The sequence below is a fragment of the Oxyura jamaicensis genome, chromosome 1 (assembly GCF_011077185.1).
Source record: "Oxyura jamaicensis isolate SHBP4307 breed ruddy duck chromosome 1, BPBGC_Ojam_1.0, whole genome shotgun sequence".
Taxonomy (NCBI): domain Eukaryota; kingdom Metazoa; phylum Chordata; class Aves; order Anseriformes; family Anatidae; genus Oxyura; species Oxyura jamaicensis.
Genome location: NC_048893.1, coordinates 141,976,889 through 141,994,265, shown reverse-complemented (window position 1 = coordinate 141,994,265; position 17,377 = coordinate 141,976,889). Strand labels below are relative to the sequence as shown.

The 17,377-nt window shown below is 36.8% G+C and overlaps 1 protein-coding gene across 1 annotated transcript in view; it reads left to right on the top strand.

Annotated features, from left to right (window-relative positions):
- Window positions 1-17,377, top strand: part of CUL4A (cullin 4A) — a 35,426-nt gene that overhangs the window by 2,612 nt on the left and 15,437 nt on the right. The window contains exons 3-10 of the mRNA XM_035317718.1: window positions 2,444-2,547; window positions 4,608-4,677; window positions 6,089-6,162; window positions 7,696-7,858; window positions 9,809-9,898; window positions 11,246-11,328; window positions 14,210-14,277; window positions 17,138-17,256. Coding sequence (XP_035173609.1) covers window positions 2,444-2,547; window positions 4,608-4,677; window positions 6,089-6,162; window positions 7,696-7,858; window positions 9,809-9,898; window positions 11,246-11,328; window positions 14,210-14,277; window positions 17,138-17,256 — 771 coding nt within the window. The remainder of the gene's footprint in view (window positions 1-2,443; window positions 2,548-4,607; window positions 4,678-6,088; window positions 6,163-7,695; window positions 7,859-9,808; window positions 9,899-11,245; window positions 11,329-14,209; window positions 14,278-17,137; window positions 17,257-17,377) is intronic.

The following is a 17,377-nucleotide window of genomic DNA, read 5'->3' as shown; positions in this document are numbered from 1 at the left end:
TAGCTGGTATTTGATGGGATAGAGAAAGTGGGGCAGTGCAAAGAATTGCCAAGTGAGCAGCGAGTGATTAAAAATAATGGAGAAAGAAAATTCCCTTTGCAACAAGATCCTAAATAAACCGAAACAGGGCAGCAATGCCTTTTCTGAGGGCATAGAGAAAGATATTGTTGCGGTGAAGGAAAAAAATAATACTGGAGCCCTGACCAGACTTTTATTTGTATGGATGGATAGGAAGGGCTATGTCTCACAAAAAATAACAAAGTGTCTGAAAAATAGTTGTGTGTGGTTACTGTTTGTTGCAGGGGTCACCTTATGTACCCATTTCAAGACCAGAAAAGCAAAAAGCAGTGTAAGGCACCTTATGAGTACGTTTTTGTTTTCATTTTGTGTTTTAGAAGACAGGCTCTTCAGGATGTTAGCACCAATGGAGGAAATAGAACAAGCAGTAGCAATAATTTGCATACTAAAACTGAAGACTGCTCAAAACAAGCCATTAAAGGTGTTATTCAAAACTTGTACTAGGTTTGTGTAGGCAAAGAGCCTGCAGCGTTGTCTCTTTCCTATCGTTGTAGATGCAGTAATTACTACAGCTTTTTTTTTTTCCCAGACTAATTGTGTGCAAGATGAATAAAAGTCAAATTACACTTCTTCAGAAAGAGGGACAGCAACAACTCTGAATTAATCAAGAGATGAAGAAGAAGAGAATTACTGTTTCACCCCCCCACACACACCAGTCACAAAAGAAAGCCCCAGCTAGTTAGAGGCAGTACTGAGGTGATGAGGCTGCGGTTTGAAGCACACTTGAAGCCAGTGCTGCTGCCCAAAGAGCCACTTTCCCCTTCACCTCTCTCTTGACCTGCTCACGTGCTAGCACAGTCGTTTGTGTGGTCTTAAAGTAAATCAGAGTGAAGATCATGTACCAGTCCTTCGACAAAGAGTTACGTGCTGGCATTAGGCAGCATAACGTTTCATATCACAAGGCGCACCCACAAAAGCTAAAATATCAGCAGAACCGAGTAAAGACCAAGCACTGGGGAAATACTGAAACTTTCTCCAAGTTCATTTATGCTGTTCCTCAACAAAAAATCCCCTGGAACAAGGGAACACATTCTTGGGTCACTCTTGGTCACCCTAATGAAATAGTGCTTCAAGTGTCAGGCAGTGTTCTCTGCAGTACCCTATCACAGAATAAAGGAAGCTGAGGTGGTTTTCTCATCTTTTCCAACTCCTTTGGATAATTTTGTATGAAGCACTGAATGGCCACAAGTACTTACTGCGAATTTTACAGCTCTCACAGAGTGTTTGTCTGTCTTCATTGTGATTCATTTTAGATGCTGCGGTCTATTAATAAAATAGTTTATTGAAATACGGCACACAAGTTAAAATAAAGCGTGCCTGGAACAAACTCTAAATATAGGCAGTAGTATCAAGTGAGGCTACGTTTTCTCTTTGGTATTCCCACTCAGTTTCTTGTGAGGAAAAAAAATGTTAGTGTGAGACAATGTAATGGCTGTATAGCTGAACAACAGGATTACAGAGGTGTCCAGAGCTGTCCCAGCATAGCCTACATCAGCTGCGTAACAACTCAGTTCACATTAAAGTAGTGACCACAGCAACACTTGGTTTGGGGCAGAGCTGGTGTTCTTAATTAGCAAGGGTAGCTCCTCAACTGAATCCCACGAGGTCCAAATAAATTAATTCAAGTTATTTAATTGTTAATGTTTTTGTTCTTTTTTCCACAGTTTTTATGCCTTATACCTAGTGTGTGAATCAGTGGTAATAGAAAGAAATAAGCTAATAAAATGACAAGCTACCAACTATACTAATCATATACTTATTTTGAGGCAATAGTTTAAATGTTTGGCTCTGATGTTATTTCTACCTCACCTAATGAATGTGAAAGATGTAAACCCCATCTTATTTAAATGTCTTTGAAAATAATGCTTAATAATTAAACACTCAATCTACAGCAATGATGAAATGCATCAGTATACAACAGTAATTCATCCTTAATGTTATTAAGAGAAGGGATGAAAATGTTCAGTGCAATTCTGTTTTTATAAAATAAATAGGAACACCAGTGTGCACATGTGGAAGGATACACAAATGGACCTACAGAAAGAGTTCTGCTGCTGAGCAATATGAATGGGGGAAAAAAATCTTGTAATGTTTAACAGCACATCTGAAATATGATTGAGATGGTGACGGTGAACTTTGTAGGTAACATCTGACAGTGTAAGAAAGGACCAAAGTCAGAAAGGAATCATGAAATCGTAATTTTTCTATAGTTTGGCTAATTTTATTTTGATAAGCTTTATTTTGATGCATAGTTTCAACAAGTAATATTGATTTTTTTTTTCATATTTGGTGTTGGTCTTGATAACACAGGATAAATCTGAGTTGATTTAATTTTTTAATCTCATCTCAACTTTTTTGGTTTTAGGCTGTTGAAAATCTCTGTTCTTACAAAGTCTCTGCTACACTGTACAAACAGCTGCGACAAGTCTGTGAAGATCATGTGAAAGCACAAATTCTTCAATTTAGAGAATATCCTTTTTCTTGTGCGCAGATATAGTCAGATTTGGGTTCAAATATTTTTTATAATAACCGTTTTTAAAAAAATGTCAACATTAGTTGCAAGCGTGTTAAGAGGTTCTCAGTTTACCACTTAAATATTTTCAAATCAACCATATACAACTTTAGTCACCTGGGTAAATAATTTTGGGGTACAGAGAAGTAGCATGGTGACAACTGTTTATTTTAGTAGGAGTCCAAATTTTACAGCTAGTCTAGAAAATTTCAGTAGCACTATCAGTCTAAATAACAATATACAAAGTACACCTGGCTGTATGACTAATTATAAGTGCTGGTCAGCACCAATATGTAGCAGAGGTGTTCAACAAGCCCTTTGGATACCTCACGTGCACCTTGGGAGATTTTTGGAAGAGAGATGAAAGTTCAGAAGATGACTTGGCTGCCTTGGGACCTGCAGAACACTGATTTTTTTACGGAAAATTTCCCCATAGTTTTCTCAAGTTACGTTACCAGGCTTCTCTTTCTGTGGCTGAACTGATAACAGCAGTGCCTGCAGATCCTCCCTGTACACTTGGGTGCAGCCAGCCCTCTTTTCTGAAGCCCATTGTGCTTTGCATGCTGAGAGCGTGCTTTATGTGTCTTCTGTATAATAGCCTACTGGTTGTGCTTGCTCGGGAAGTAGGGTAAGTAGAGTCTACGCCCACCAGGCTGTCCTCGAGAGTGCCTTGGCAAACAGATGCTGGAGAGTGCCGTAGTGAACAGATGCTGCGGTGATCTGAGTGCTAACCCTGTTTCCCAGCTCTCCTGCCTGTATTTTATTACAGAAAATCATTGGTTGAAATAGAAACAGGGGAACGGGGCCCAGAAAGAGTCCTCTTTCTAGGCAGATGCCTTAAATGTGCTTTGGATTGTAACTCTCAGTTTCTCAGTTCACTGCATTCCCCAGGTAGGTGTCTACACACATGAAGAAGATAAATTGCTTTCTCTATTTATTTTTTTTCTTTCTAGATAAGTCCCAGCATGGCCTTCTTTTTTTTATTTTATTTTTGTCCCAGTGAAGGAGCCTGGCTTCTGCATGGCACATGAGAAGTATTGATACATAAATTGGCACTGTGGATACAGCTCTTAATTATGTAGCATGTTTTTTCATTAGATTTAATTTGATGCATTAAAAATCACCTCTAACTAAAAAGTACATTAATTAGTGCAGCAGTCTCTTAAACATAACTGAGATCCAAGTGTTTTAGTCTACTTTAAAGAGGTGTGCAGTTGGCCAGTTTTGCATCCCAGGCTTTTCAGACTTCAGCCCATCTTCTGAAGAGATGTGGTAAGACTTAAATTTTAAAACGTCACTTTCTCCCCACGAGCCCAACAGAACCAGTGTCTGCAGAGCTGAGAATTTTGTATATTACAGGTATAGTGCTTTATGTCTCAAGGACGTGAGATTACATTAATCAGATTTGGCCAGAGGGAGTTGGGGATGATACTGTGTGTGGAAGGAAGGCAAAGCCCCACTTGGATTTACTTATATGACATCCTGGAATTCTGAAAGCATAAGTAACAACTGGATCTGTTGTGTAGCTCATAAAACTTTATAGTTTACTTCGGGAGACCTAGAGGTGTACATGAAAAGAGTGGTATTTGGATTTATTGAGGATTATTTAAAACTGTAACTGCTTTTAAGAGATTAGGGTCACTCCTGTTGCGCACAGTGTGAACTCATTAAACAAAGTAAACCTTTCTGTCCAGCTCACCTCGATTGGCAATAACGTTGTTTTTGACACTGATGGGATTTCTTGTTTAAATCTGTATCGGAGTTGTACGGTGCAGCCGCTAGATGGTATTGCTGAAGAGCTGTGAGCATTATTCCTTGAAAACACAGGGAGGCCTGTTGGAAAATTGCCATCCCCTGTGCTGGGCAGAAGCTTTGCAATTAACCGTTTATCCCTAGGCAGTCCCAGTAACATCAGAACATCCAGAGAGCAGATTTGCTTAATGGCTGGCAAAGATCATCTCTGGAATCTGGCCTCAGACATTACTGGCAAGCTAGTTTTCCTTAATAGGTGTTGTACAGATTCTCTGGATAGTCTTTTATTTTTAAAGAAGATAAATAAATGCTGGCAAGATCATTGCAGACAAATGGTAAGTTGAATGTTTGTTCAGAACATGCATCCTTGAGATGCGAAGTCTGGCAAAGGGGAATTTGTTACGGTTTTAACTTGGGACTGTTGCATCTCCTCCAAGTTTCAGCATAGCCTTTCACTTTCCCCTTTGTTAGCTGGGGGCGGTTTTGTTGTTGAAAGCCAGGTTCTGCAGTGCTGTTGACTCTGATGCTGAAATATCGCTCAGAAATGTATAGACGCTTGTGAAATTGTTGGCTGTTTGCACCTTGAGTAACTGAAGAATCCACAAACTCTGCTTTTAGATAGCTCCAACAGCTGGGTTAATTTGTGACTTTCTTGTTGTGATGCCGGAGATGAATATACAGAGAGATTAAAGAACTAAATCGCTTTCCCCTTTTTGTCATCAACCTCCATGATGAATTATGTTATAGAAAAACATCCCCTCTCAAATACGCTTCATAGGAATTGTCCTTTTAAAACGTTTCCTTGTAATTCTAAGACAGCATTTGAAAGTTTTCATTGCATTCTCACCTAGCTTTGGCTACAGGTGCCCAAAATAGCTGAATTTCTATTTTCATTCCTCAAGTCCTTTTCTTTCCCCTCCCCTGTGGGGGATGGGCAGAGGTAAGTGCTTTTTATCTCAAATAAAAATGGAAAGTGTTGTGGAAACTATGCAAAATAAATTCAACAGTCTGGTGAACATGGACTTGAAGGCTTTTGCCTCAAAACTGTAATTAAACTGGACTTGTGTTTTTGTAAAAATAGGAACTCTGTTCACTTTAATTACTTTTGAGAGTTCTTTTTTGTTTTGTTTTGGTCCTCAAAGCAGCAACCTGTGGCAAGTGGCTTTCTTGTCTTTGTGCTGAATTAGCACTTGTGGTGTTTAAGGAAAAAACAAAACAAAACAGTCTCATTGCTCTTTTACTTTGATATGGTTGGCCAGAAACTGTCAGCTTGACAATTGCTTCAGAAGCAACGAACTTCCATTGTGAAAATGCCTTTTGCACAATTTATTAGTGTCTCTGCTTAAAGCTTCTTTTAAAAAAATAAAAATAAAATTAAAAGTGAAAACCACAGCAGCATGCTATTTCAGGGTGTTTACTGAAAGTGTTGGTGATGCTGTTTAAATGGCTTATTCATCTCAATAGCACTGAAACTTAAATAGTGCTAAAACAGGCTAACAAAACTGGTTAAATGCGTATGAATTTGAAAACCATTTTCAATATATTTTTGTTGTACTGCTTAGTCATAGCATTAACATCAATAAATTACATATCGGTGGCCATACAAGTCGTCACCACAAGAGTTGAAAATAGATGTATCAGCAATTAAGGTATACATGTCTGTGATACAACTTTCAGAATTTGTCTTACAACTTAAAATGCTATATGCTGATGAAGGCAAAAATGATTTTTTTAATGTATTTTCAGATCATGATCAGAAGCATTTTCTTATTTCTGGATCGCACATATGTACTTCAGAATTCAATGCTTCCTTCGATATGGTAGGTATCTACGTAGGCATTTCTCTGATCTTTAGAATCTGCACATGCTACTATATTTGTAAAGGTTGAAAATAAAATTTTCACGTAATATTTGACCTATGTAATGGGCGGATCCCAATTCTGTGTCGATTTGTGGAAATTTACGCAGTGGTGTAGGCATGCATCATTTCCGCCATCCCCACGAATACCTGTAGTGAAGTGAAGGTAAAAGAAGAAGGTCAGAGGAGATACGCTGACAAGTTCAGGCACACAGCTGCAGCTGTCACCGCCTGGGTGAGGCTGTGCTGGGAGCCTCCTCTGGCTGCTGCCTCTGGGCCCAGCTGTACTGCAGGTGCTCCTGGTTTGGCAAAGTTCAAAGCCTGGCTACTGGCTCTGTTTTGTTGTTTTTTTAAATAAGTTAGGTACGCTCACAAGGTGCAGATAATCTTTCCTGCACTGGCCTGTTGTGAGTTGAGAGCTGTGGCTTGGAGCTTTGAGGTTGCTGCTGCTGGACTTTGAATGCCCCATGGTCACGTCTTTGGGTGTTCTGTTTGTAAGCATCCTTCCTGAGAAATATATCATCACCAAGGCAAACAAACCCAGGCTTTGCCAAATTTTTTTTGGTATCGTTACTCCATCTAAAGCAAAAAAGATGTAGAAAAAATGCTGAAGTAACAGCGTGCCTCTTCCCTTTCTGCATTACTTCTATGCTTTAGAGAGCTCCTCAGGCTTGGGGAGGAAGCTTGTGGCCTTTTCCCACCTTGCGCTAGTTTGGTCCCCTGTGAAGTCTTCCCTTCTGGACTCTACGTTAGTTTTTCTTTCTTTTTTTTTTTCTTTGTTAGGCTGGTTTGTTTTTTTTTTTTTACTAAAAGTCATCGAAGGGATCTGTTCATACTTTGTGCTTTTTTGGTCAGACTGGGAAAGACCCATTTACTGAAATCTCGATGCATATGAAGAAGTTGGGGGTAACAACTTTTACCTAAGATTCTTCTGTTTTCCTTGATAAAGAACATGACTAATAATTGACTTCTTCATGGCCAGATGTAGAGGCATCATTCCTCATCCTTGCGTTGTATGAAACGCAAATCTGATACAGGTGATCATAAGGTCATAAATGTACAGAGAATTCATGATTGGAAACAATTTATAAATGACTTAAAGGCTGATCTTATGTGAAGGTAGATGTTCATTTTTGTAATTATTTTTGTGATAGTAATGTGTTTTTTTGTTGTTGATGGTGGTGTTTTGTTTTTTTATACCCAGAGATCATTATTGTCTATTATGTGAAATACAGACTGCTCATAATTCTCACCTGAACTATGCATAAACTAAAGTTATCTTGTAGCACCTTACCTGGTATTTTTGTGATGGTTATCGTTGTAGTTCCCTTAGTGGATCGTGTCAAAGAGAATATATGCACAATTAATACATTCACTCTCTGTATTGTATATATTATGTATTTATTTTGTAATATGTATGTATTTTCTTAAACTGAGATGCAGATTTTTGAAAAGAATCAAAAATATGATTTATTAATTTTCAATTTTCCTTCAGGGATATGGGGCTAGAGTTATTTAGAAACCATGTCATTAGTGATAAGCAAGTTCAAAATAAGACTATTGATGGAATCCTTCTGCTGATTGAACGAGAACGAAGTGGTGAAGCTGTGGACAGAAGCTTGCTACGAAGTTTGTTGAGCATGCTGTCTGATCTGCAGGTGAGTACAGCAAATTTCACTAATAACCACTACACTTAAAAACAGACTTTGGACTTCTCTAATATGTATGTTCTACAGACAATTGTATTCTTCTAGTAAGCTTTAAAATCTGTCTAAGAGATTGAGAAGTGGTTCCCTTTTATTTACCCCATCTAGTCTTTTGTTCTGTATTTGTAAATGAGACCTCTGCTTGTTTTTCTTAGCTGATGCACTGGCCTTCAGGCTTTGCAAGGTTTGCACGTCTTTTAGTATGTGTAATACCTGTCTGTCTTAACCAGTTGTAATCCTAGTGAAGGTGGAGTGTAGCAACCAAAAAAGACTAGTTCTGTCACTGTAGAAAGGTTTTTGGAGTCCAGATCCTGGGTCTTGCCACAAAAGACATCGCTACGTCAGCAACTTCTTAGCAGAGACCAAAGACAGAATTAGATGCTAAGTTAAGGCAAACATTTTAAAATGGTTATGGTCGGTCTATAGATAACTGGAATTTTTCATTAGAATAGATACTAAGTAACCAGACAGAATATTAAAGAATACTGTGATTTTTACTTGGGTATGTGTTGTCTTCTCGTTGACCTTGTGTGATGTGCGATACAACTTAGGAGCTCTCTTTCATTCTTAGAAACGGTTCAGGTTGCTCTGTTCCCAAGTGACACACATTATTACAAAACTGGGTAAAGGTTTAAACAAGAGTGCAAAGAGGAAGACTGCATAAAAGACTATTAGAAAGTACTTTTTGGCCAGGCAGATTATCTGCTTTTCTGCCTTTCACTTTAACCTTCCAGACTTTCACCCATAACTCCCTGTAGTGTATGAGAAAGAATTTTAAGTAATTATTCTGTTTAAGAGAGAAGAAAAACTTCTGTCAATGAATTTTCAGATCAGATGCATGCCCCTTCCCACTTTTATCCCATTGTTACTTGCAAGTCTTCTCTAATTGCATCATTTTTTTGTAGGTGTTAACACTGATTATTTTTAGTAATATACTCTGCCAACTAAAGATAAACATTGCTCTTTCTTGGATCCTTCTTACAGAATTGGATTTCAGTCTGCAGTTGTCTTCACTGGCTCAACAGTGGGATTTTTTTTCTTCACTAGGGAACCTAACCAAACCTATTCTGTTCTTTTGTATTACCTGTCACTATATCGAGGCACAGATGTGCTTATAATCCTGTAATTATACTCCAGGATCTCTGCTTCTCTTTTTTCTTTCACCAAAGGTTAGCCTGTGGTGAGAGATGAATTAATAAAGCAACTCTTATATTTCATTTGAAAACAATTAAGCTCCTATTCATTCCCGATTTTTTAGGCAATTATGCGGTGGAGGACCAGCTGTTGAAAGCTGATTCCTGTTCATGTAAATCCTATTCTATAGCAGTTGCCTTGTTGTAAAAATGTATACATGGTTTATACAGAAAATAGTTGAATATACTGTTGTTAATGTATAGGTCAGAAAGTTATACCAGTTATCTTGAAGGAAAGGATGGTAAAAAATGAAATCTAATATTTAATCCTGTTGAACATGGAGCTAGTGTAGAGAAGGCTGAAGCAATCGCTTGATGTCTGCTTGTGATGCTGAATTAGTGAACTCAACACTAAGTGCTTGTCAAGCCAGAGGTTTCATGTTTGAGTCTTGAGCCTGAATGGATTAGATGTACTGTTGTGTTGGGTACCAGTTTTAGTCTATATGAATTAAACAAGCTGTTAATTTAGACAATTTTAGCATTGATGGCTGAAACACACTATTGCTACACTGGAAAGAGTAGAATACGCTGATCAGAGTATTTCTAAAACCAGTAGATAAACAGAGAACTTATGAGTTTATGCAGTTTTAAACACTTGTCATAATGGTGTACATTCCCGAGATTTTACTTGCCTTTTATGTCTGACAACCAGAATATGCTACTCTTACTGGCAGCTTAATGTAAGTAACTGAATTCATCTCTTGAGCAGGTTTACAAGGAATCATTTGAACAGAGGTTTCTGGAAGAGACAAATTGCTTATATGCTGCAGAGGGCCAAAGATTAATGCAAGAAAGAGAGGTAGGTGCATGATAGAGATGACGGCTTTTATGTTAGTTTCATCTGCTGTGGGATTATGTGAGGACTTTTGGTAGTGCCATAGTGTGGTAATGGTAAATGAAGTTGATTGGTGTGAATGGTGTTTACGCTTTGGGGACTGTGTATCCAGGGGAAGAATGGAGTCCGGTTTGCCTTAATGTTTTACCTCTATATGTGAATGTATGTATATGTCATAGAAACATATCTAAATCTAACGTAGGGGTGGAGAAACCCAGTGATATTTTTGTGTATTTAAAGTCACACTACCAGAAAGTTCATGTCTACACAAAGCTTAAAGGTGTGCCATCAACTGTATCTTTGCCCAAGAGCTGTGAAATATCCACTGGCATCATTCTACTCTGTGCCTAATACCAAGTAAACTTCTTACTTTTTTTTTTTACTGTTTTGTTAAATTTATTTGTCAGTTTTATTTCTTTTGCTTATTAGTTAAATAGACGTGACATCTTTGTTTCCTGTGCTCTTGAGATGAAATCATGCACTGTGGTGGGCAGCCTGAAAATGTGTTCCTCTCTGAAAATGTAAATCAAATGAAGTGTTTCTTGGTGGCTTAAAATACAGCGTATTACTTTTATTAATTCAATTTTAATGCTGACTTGCTACAAACATTCTGAAAATGGCTGTCTGTGTGGCACCGAGGTGGATCCTTTTTGTCTAGTCCTGTTTCATTCACCTCATGCCTTGACGTTCCTCCGGGACCTGAGGTGAAATGCTCTGATGCATAGTTTCCCCACAAGTCTTACTGCTTTGTAGGCCTGGTGGAAAGCTGAGGAAAAAAGCACACAAAAAAAGGCCCTAATTTATGAAGTAATTTATAAACATTTATATGTTTATGCATACACATGTGTATGTGTGTATGCATTTATACACACACAAACATATGCATAACTGTTTTGGTCATTTGAAGCCCAAGTTTCACACCTGTCTCATATGTGCTAACTCTCCACAGGGACAGATAGCCCGCTGGACAAACTATATGGATCACACCAACTGGAAATATGCTCTATGATATGTTAAGGACTAGCTTAACTCATTGGGTTTTGAGGGGGAAAAAAATGTCCTCAGCAATAATCTCAGATTGCTGTTTATCTATTTCTTTCTGTGAAGTGCAGTTATAACACTTCAGTTATGAAGTAATATTGTTTAATAAAAGTGTAGATATTTTTATAATATATAACAACATTGTGGTGGAATATTCCTTTCCAATTAACTCTCTTTAGGTTTATAGTTAAAAATTATCACCATGAAACAAGATTGTCTTTTATGGTTTTGTACTCAACTGCTGAACTTGTCATTCCCTTCCTTTGCTAGGTTCCAGAATATCTTCACCATGTTAATAAACGTTTGGAAGAAGAAGGAGACAGAGTGATAACATACTTAGACCACAGCACACAGTGAGTACAAATTTTGTCATTCTTAGCAAAAGTCAAGCATCATTTATAAAACGGTGTGGTTATCCATGATTGTAGAGACACAGAGATTCTCTCTACAATATTTTACAGATATTATCTTGTTGACAGCACTCATGATACAGTTTGAATTTTTTTTTTTAAGACTTTATTTTTATCAGAATTGATATATTTAAAATCAGAATATTCTCTCAGTACAAGGGGGAGAAATTGGAAAAACTTACCAGTGAAATTTGAAGCTAACAAAATATTATATAACTCAACTTTGTATTATGAGAGTAGTAGCTGATTTTAAACATTCATGTGCTTATAATAAGGGAACTTTTGCTGGGAGGGGGAGGAGGATGAAGAAAAAGGGAAAAAAATAAAAAGTTAAATTATGTCATAGGATAGAGAACATGAACACAAACATTCAAAGATGTTTAAAGTAGAATCAGCTTTGGTGTAGCTGCTGCCAATGTATCATGCAAGGTAGCTTGTCACTTTTTTCCCTGAGCTATTGAGTAATAGTGTGTTTTGCTGGGGTAAAAATGTGCATTCAGGAATTACAGCACTGTCACTGACAGATTATAAGCACATACATAATTTATACGTAATGCAGTAAGCTCTTGCCTTTTTTTAAAAGAACATAAGCAAGTAGAATTAACTCAGAATATAGCCCCCCAAATATAGCCCCCCACCCCCTTTTTTCATTTTTTAGCTGATATGTTGGCATTTTATTGGGTGTGAAAAGAATAAGTGTTTTTTTTAACTTGTATGTATACATATACATGAAGAAAATAATTGGCTAAGCAAATGCCCTTAAGGTAATGGTGCATATTTGAGCTTGAGTTGTCTTCCTGTCAATGCTGATTGCAGGGATACACAGTCCTTGCTTTGAATCTAGTCCTCAAACTCTTAGAAACCTACTCTTAGAAGGCTTTGCACTCATTTCCTGTCTTTGCATCAAGAAACAGCAGGTCTTAAAATTAGTGCCCTTGAGTTGTCCTCAGGTCATGCTGTCTCTCCAGGTGTGCAGGAAGGATGTTAAATTTAGCTAGTAGCTATGAACTTTAGACATAAATGCAAACTAACATGGGAAACATAATCCAAAATACTTCAAAACATGTTTGTGCAACGTGTGGAATGTGTATTAATGCAGATCATTGAGTGATTTATTCAGCCCACCAGTACATGCCTCTTTCTGGACAGCTGACCAGAATAGGCAAATCTCCTGGCTGGTCAGTAGATGCATACTTTGAGGCCGTACAGAAGGTACATTTATGCTCATTCATCAGGCGATGTCAAGATAAATACTTGCTCTGTCTGTCTGCTTCTTAGGAAATACTGCTCTGTCTCAACCAGACCAATTACCCTTACTTCCTCTGTAGGGTGAATAGGTCTTTCAGGGCAAAGGATGTTTTTTTATGCAGCCCCGAATCCTCCTATTCTTGGAGACGGGCAGCAGTAGTTGGAAGTTTCAGGGAAAATAAAAGTAGCCATAAAAATAGCCATATGTCTTAAGACCCAAGGGTTTGTCTAACTGGTCTTTCACGTTCGCTTAGAAGCACTCAAGGGAAAGTATACGTGATGCCCTGATACTGTCCTAGTATCTGCCTGTTTTCAGCTCAGTGTATTTTCTGAACGTGATGCTGTTTGCATGTCTAGTGTTATCCAATGAATCTATTTCACATATTTGTGGTGTTTCACTGGGATTCACTTAAGTTTTTTCATCTATGACATCCCTTTGACCAGGAGATCCCACAGAGCACCAGCCACCATATGATAAATCTGATATAAACCATATGATAAAATGTTTAAGTCTGACACCCAGTACCATCACTGATGACCCCAGATCTTATATTGGAAGGGCAAGTGGTCAGCCACTTTTTCACCTTTTCCCATATCAAAGACTTCTGATACGTACAGATATTTCTCTTGCAGATGCTGTTGCATAATTTGATTGCCCATGTTCCCTTCTCTGTACCTTTCCAAATTTTAATTTAATCTTTTGAGATGAAGGCACTAAAACTGTGTATTGTATGTGAAATGCTGAGCAAATCATTGATAGGAGGTATTTTAGCAAAGGTGGGGGCTTAAAGAGGATGCTACTACCTAACAGGCTTCCATCAATCTGAGTTGAACACCTCTCTTTTAGAAAAATCTAAACTAAGGGTCTGAGAAACAGTTTTATAAAACTTAACACAGAAGGAAGTGTTTGGTCTGTTGTTGTCATGTGATAAACAGTGGTACAAGTTTAGATAGTGAAATGTATTATCCCTTTGCGTTTCAGGCATTTCTTTACTCTTTTAGCCTATAAGTGATGGAAAGGTAAACTTGCCATTGTATTTCAGTCCTGTCTAAAGGGAATGCATCAAAAATATTAAATAGTAAAAAGCATGGAAAACTTCAAAGATGAATTTTAAATGATTTACAAATTTGAGGAGTATTGTTATTCTAGCTCTATTTATTTGGCTGCCTAATACAGTTGGATAGAAAATTTTCAGTTTTGAACATCACAAGTATATGTTGTATCATGTTGTTTTGGCGTGCAAACCTTTGGAAGCTTTATTTGTTTTCAAGAAAAATGTCAAATTAACTTTTTGCAGATTTTGTTAATACAGATTTTTTGATATCTAAACTTCTCTCTACTGTCTTATAGCTTGTTTTTATTATTCAAAACTGAATTTCGTTTTTAGTTGCATATATGGTTCATTGTTTTTTTTCTTACATCACACGTGAGATTTTTTTTTCTTAATTTGTAGCCTTTTTTAAGTAGAAAATGGTTGATACTTGTATGATATTGTAAACTACTCACAAAAATACTGATAGGATGCAATACCCTTATGCTGTAGTACTTCTAATATATCTTTCTTGCCTTGTTTAGGAAACCACTGATTGCTTGTGTGGAGAAACAGCTACTAGGAGAACACTTAACAGCTATTTTGCAAAAAGGTATTTTGTAAAAAAATTAATGCATTCTCTGATAAACAACAGATTCTTATACTCTGCATAACTTTAGAATCCACATCTTTTATTTCATGAGAAATGATAGCTGTGGAAAATACTTCCATAGACACAGAAAGCCAATTCAGTAGAACTGTCACACCCACTGTGACAAGTAGATCCTCCATGAGAAAACAAATGTCTAAAATGTAACTCCATATCTGTAAATCTTGATAAACTCTCTAAGTCCCCTTTGACTTGGAGCTTAGGAATTAAACCTTTGGAACTGCTGATTTTCTGTAACTTATAATCTTCTAAGTGAAAGCTGCATTTACTGTTGTAGTTTCTTTTATATGATGACTACACAGCTCAAGTGCAATAGCTTCACGTTTCCTTGTAATTATACAGTCAAAGAATCGTGAACTATTAGAGCTGACAACACTCATAGGTGATGTACTTCATGTACTTTTTTCTGTATTTTGCCTTCTGTCTGGCAATTCCACACTGCAGTCTTCTTAACTCCCTATTCAGATACCAATCTTCAAATTGCCATTTCTTTGTTCCTCTTAACTTTTAATCTTTGCCTTTTTTCACTGAATTCCTGGGTTTGGTCTGATCTTTTATTACTTTAAATAATCCTTTCCTTGCACTAACTGTCTTTTAGGCTTAGATCTTCTAGCAGTTTTCTTTATTCTTTTCTGTATTCTTTTACTTCTGCAAAACTTTTATTCTGTTATCTTCAAGCTCCATCACATCCGTGTTTGTTAATACTTTTGGATTGTTTTTCAAACTCCTTTCACTTCTTTCTTTGTCCCCTTTCTAAAGATAGATGCATGCTCAGAGTTTTCACAGAACTGCTTTGGGAATAGGTGATTTCATTGTTTTCATTACACTTCCAAAAATAAGCATGGTTATTCCATCTTAGTTATTCTTAAGCTTATCATAAATAGAAGGTAAGAATAACTAATATTTTTGTTTATACATGCTAACTTTGCTTTTATTTAATTCAAATATTATTTTCAAGTCACTTTTCCAATGACATATTTGTTTATCAGTTGGCATAGTCAGAAAATGTGTGCTTGTTTTAATCTGCACTCTTTTTTGGCTTATAATGTATATGCAGTTTCCATGTAAATATGGAGAGAATTGTACATTTTTCTACTTACTGTATTTTGGGACTTGTAATATTGTTGGATTATTTTTACATTCTGTGTGTACATTTAAAGGAAAAAAAAAAGAAGAAAGTCTAACATCACTTAGCTTACATACCTTTCTGCATTCATTTGATCCAGAGCACATTGTAATCCACTTATAACATCCTAGTATTCAGTGCAAGTAGATGATACTGCCTTTTGTAGGTTTTGTTCCTTAAGAGAGAAGGTATATGATGTAGTCAGTTTGATACAGGAAAAAATCTTACCAATGCAGGGTATTTTCTTGTATTATTTTCTTGTATTATTACAACTTCCATTGAATAGATAATGTTTTTTTCATTGTGAATACAATAGAATTTTTCAAGGCTGTGACAGTGCTTTCTGGAAGCTGTGTGAAGCCTTGTGTCAGAGGACTTACCTAAATGTCTTTTTTCATTTATCAAGTATATGACAAAATGCTTGTTTCCGTCGCACAGTTTATATGCCGGAGGAAAAAGAAGGGTTGAACTTTATCAGCTAGGTTATCGCAAAGCAGTTAGTGTATTTATTGGTCTCCTTAAATGAGTAGGAAGTGATGCTTGGATATGATGGAATGGGCACTTTCTAATTTCAGTGTTCAAAAGAACATCAGTAACGTGTATTCGAGACTTTGTAATCTGTTGTCGTACATACTTCTGAAGTATGTTAATTCTTCTGGTGGGCAAAAGCTTACTTGACATTCTTGAATACTGCTTGCCTTTCTGAACGTGTAAGGAAGTTAAAATTGAAGTATTCTAAGGTGAAGAAGAAAGTAGAAAGTGGAGTCATGTAGTCAAGTAGTGCTTGAAAATCCTTTGTAATCTAATACCGTTTAAAAATTGGAAGTAAATAAGTAATTTGGTACATGAAGTAGAACAGTTGTACAATGTCAGCTCACTGATGGGAATTGTCAGCTTGTGTAAAATCAAGCTTTCTGGATTTTGAACAGTGGCATAAATCTTTGATGTTACCTTTGCATTTTACCAAAGGCGCTTGTCACTGACACCAGACGATGTATCTGTGATTACATTGGGACTAAATTCACACGTTCTCAAAAGTTAAAATGTGTATCTAGCTGTTAAAAGTGTTACATTTAGCCTTGTCTTTTTCTTTATTCATTAGTCCAAGGCCTAGTCTCACCTTGGGTGAATTGATAAAAGGGAAATGTTGCCTGGAAGGAATTTGTAATCATGTGTTATTACATCAGTATGAGCATAAACGGTGTATGCACATTCATAATCTAAAAACGTGGCTCACGACACTACAGAAAAAAAGAATCTTGCAAAGTATATGTCTTTGAATTTGGGACAGTGTACTTGGCTTACTGTTTTTGACATTCTTTGGAGGTTCTTCTATGAGTTCTTTCAATAAAACTGCACTTAAAATGAAGTACTTTTCATAAACATTCTGCAAAAGGCTTAGAGTCAACACCTTGTTGGGAAAGTACTTCAGCTGACTTAGTTTTATAGGGTCATAACATAAATCATTTCAGCCAATTTAAACAAGGAGGCACGTTAAACACTGAGCATAACACTTGCTTTCAGAAATTCTAGTCTTTAAAAGTTCGTTCTTAAGCATACTACAGGGTCTTGTCTTTTGGTATACCTCATAGAGATTTTTGGTTTTCTGATGTATTCCTAATTGTGTTTATGCATCTCCCTTCTAATTTGCTTGTATTTCTAATTTTATTTTTTTAGGACTTGATAACCTGCTTGATGAAAACAGAATATCAGACTTGACCCAGACATATCAGCTGTTCAGCCGGGTAAAAGGGGGGCAGCAGATCCTTTTGCAACACTGGAGTGAATACATCAAGGTATTTCAAAGATCTGTTGATACTCTCAAAATTTATGATGTTATCATAGATTTTTTCTTTTAGAAACAAGAAGAACGTGTTGTCTAGGTTTATACATAAAAGTTCTGTTTTAAGCAAATAC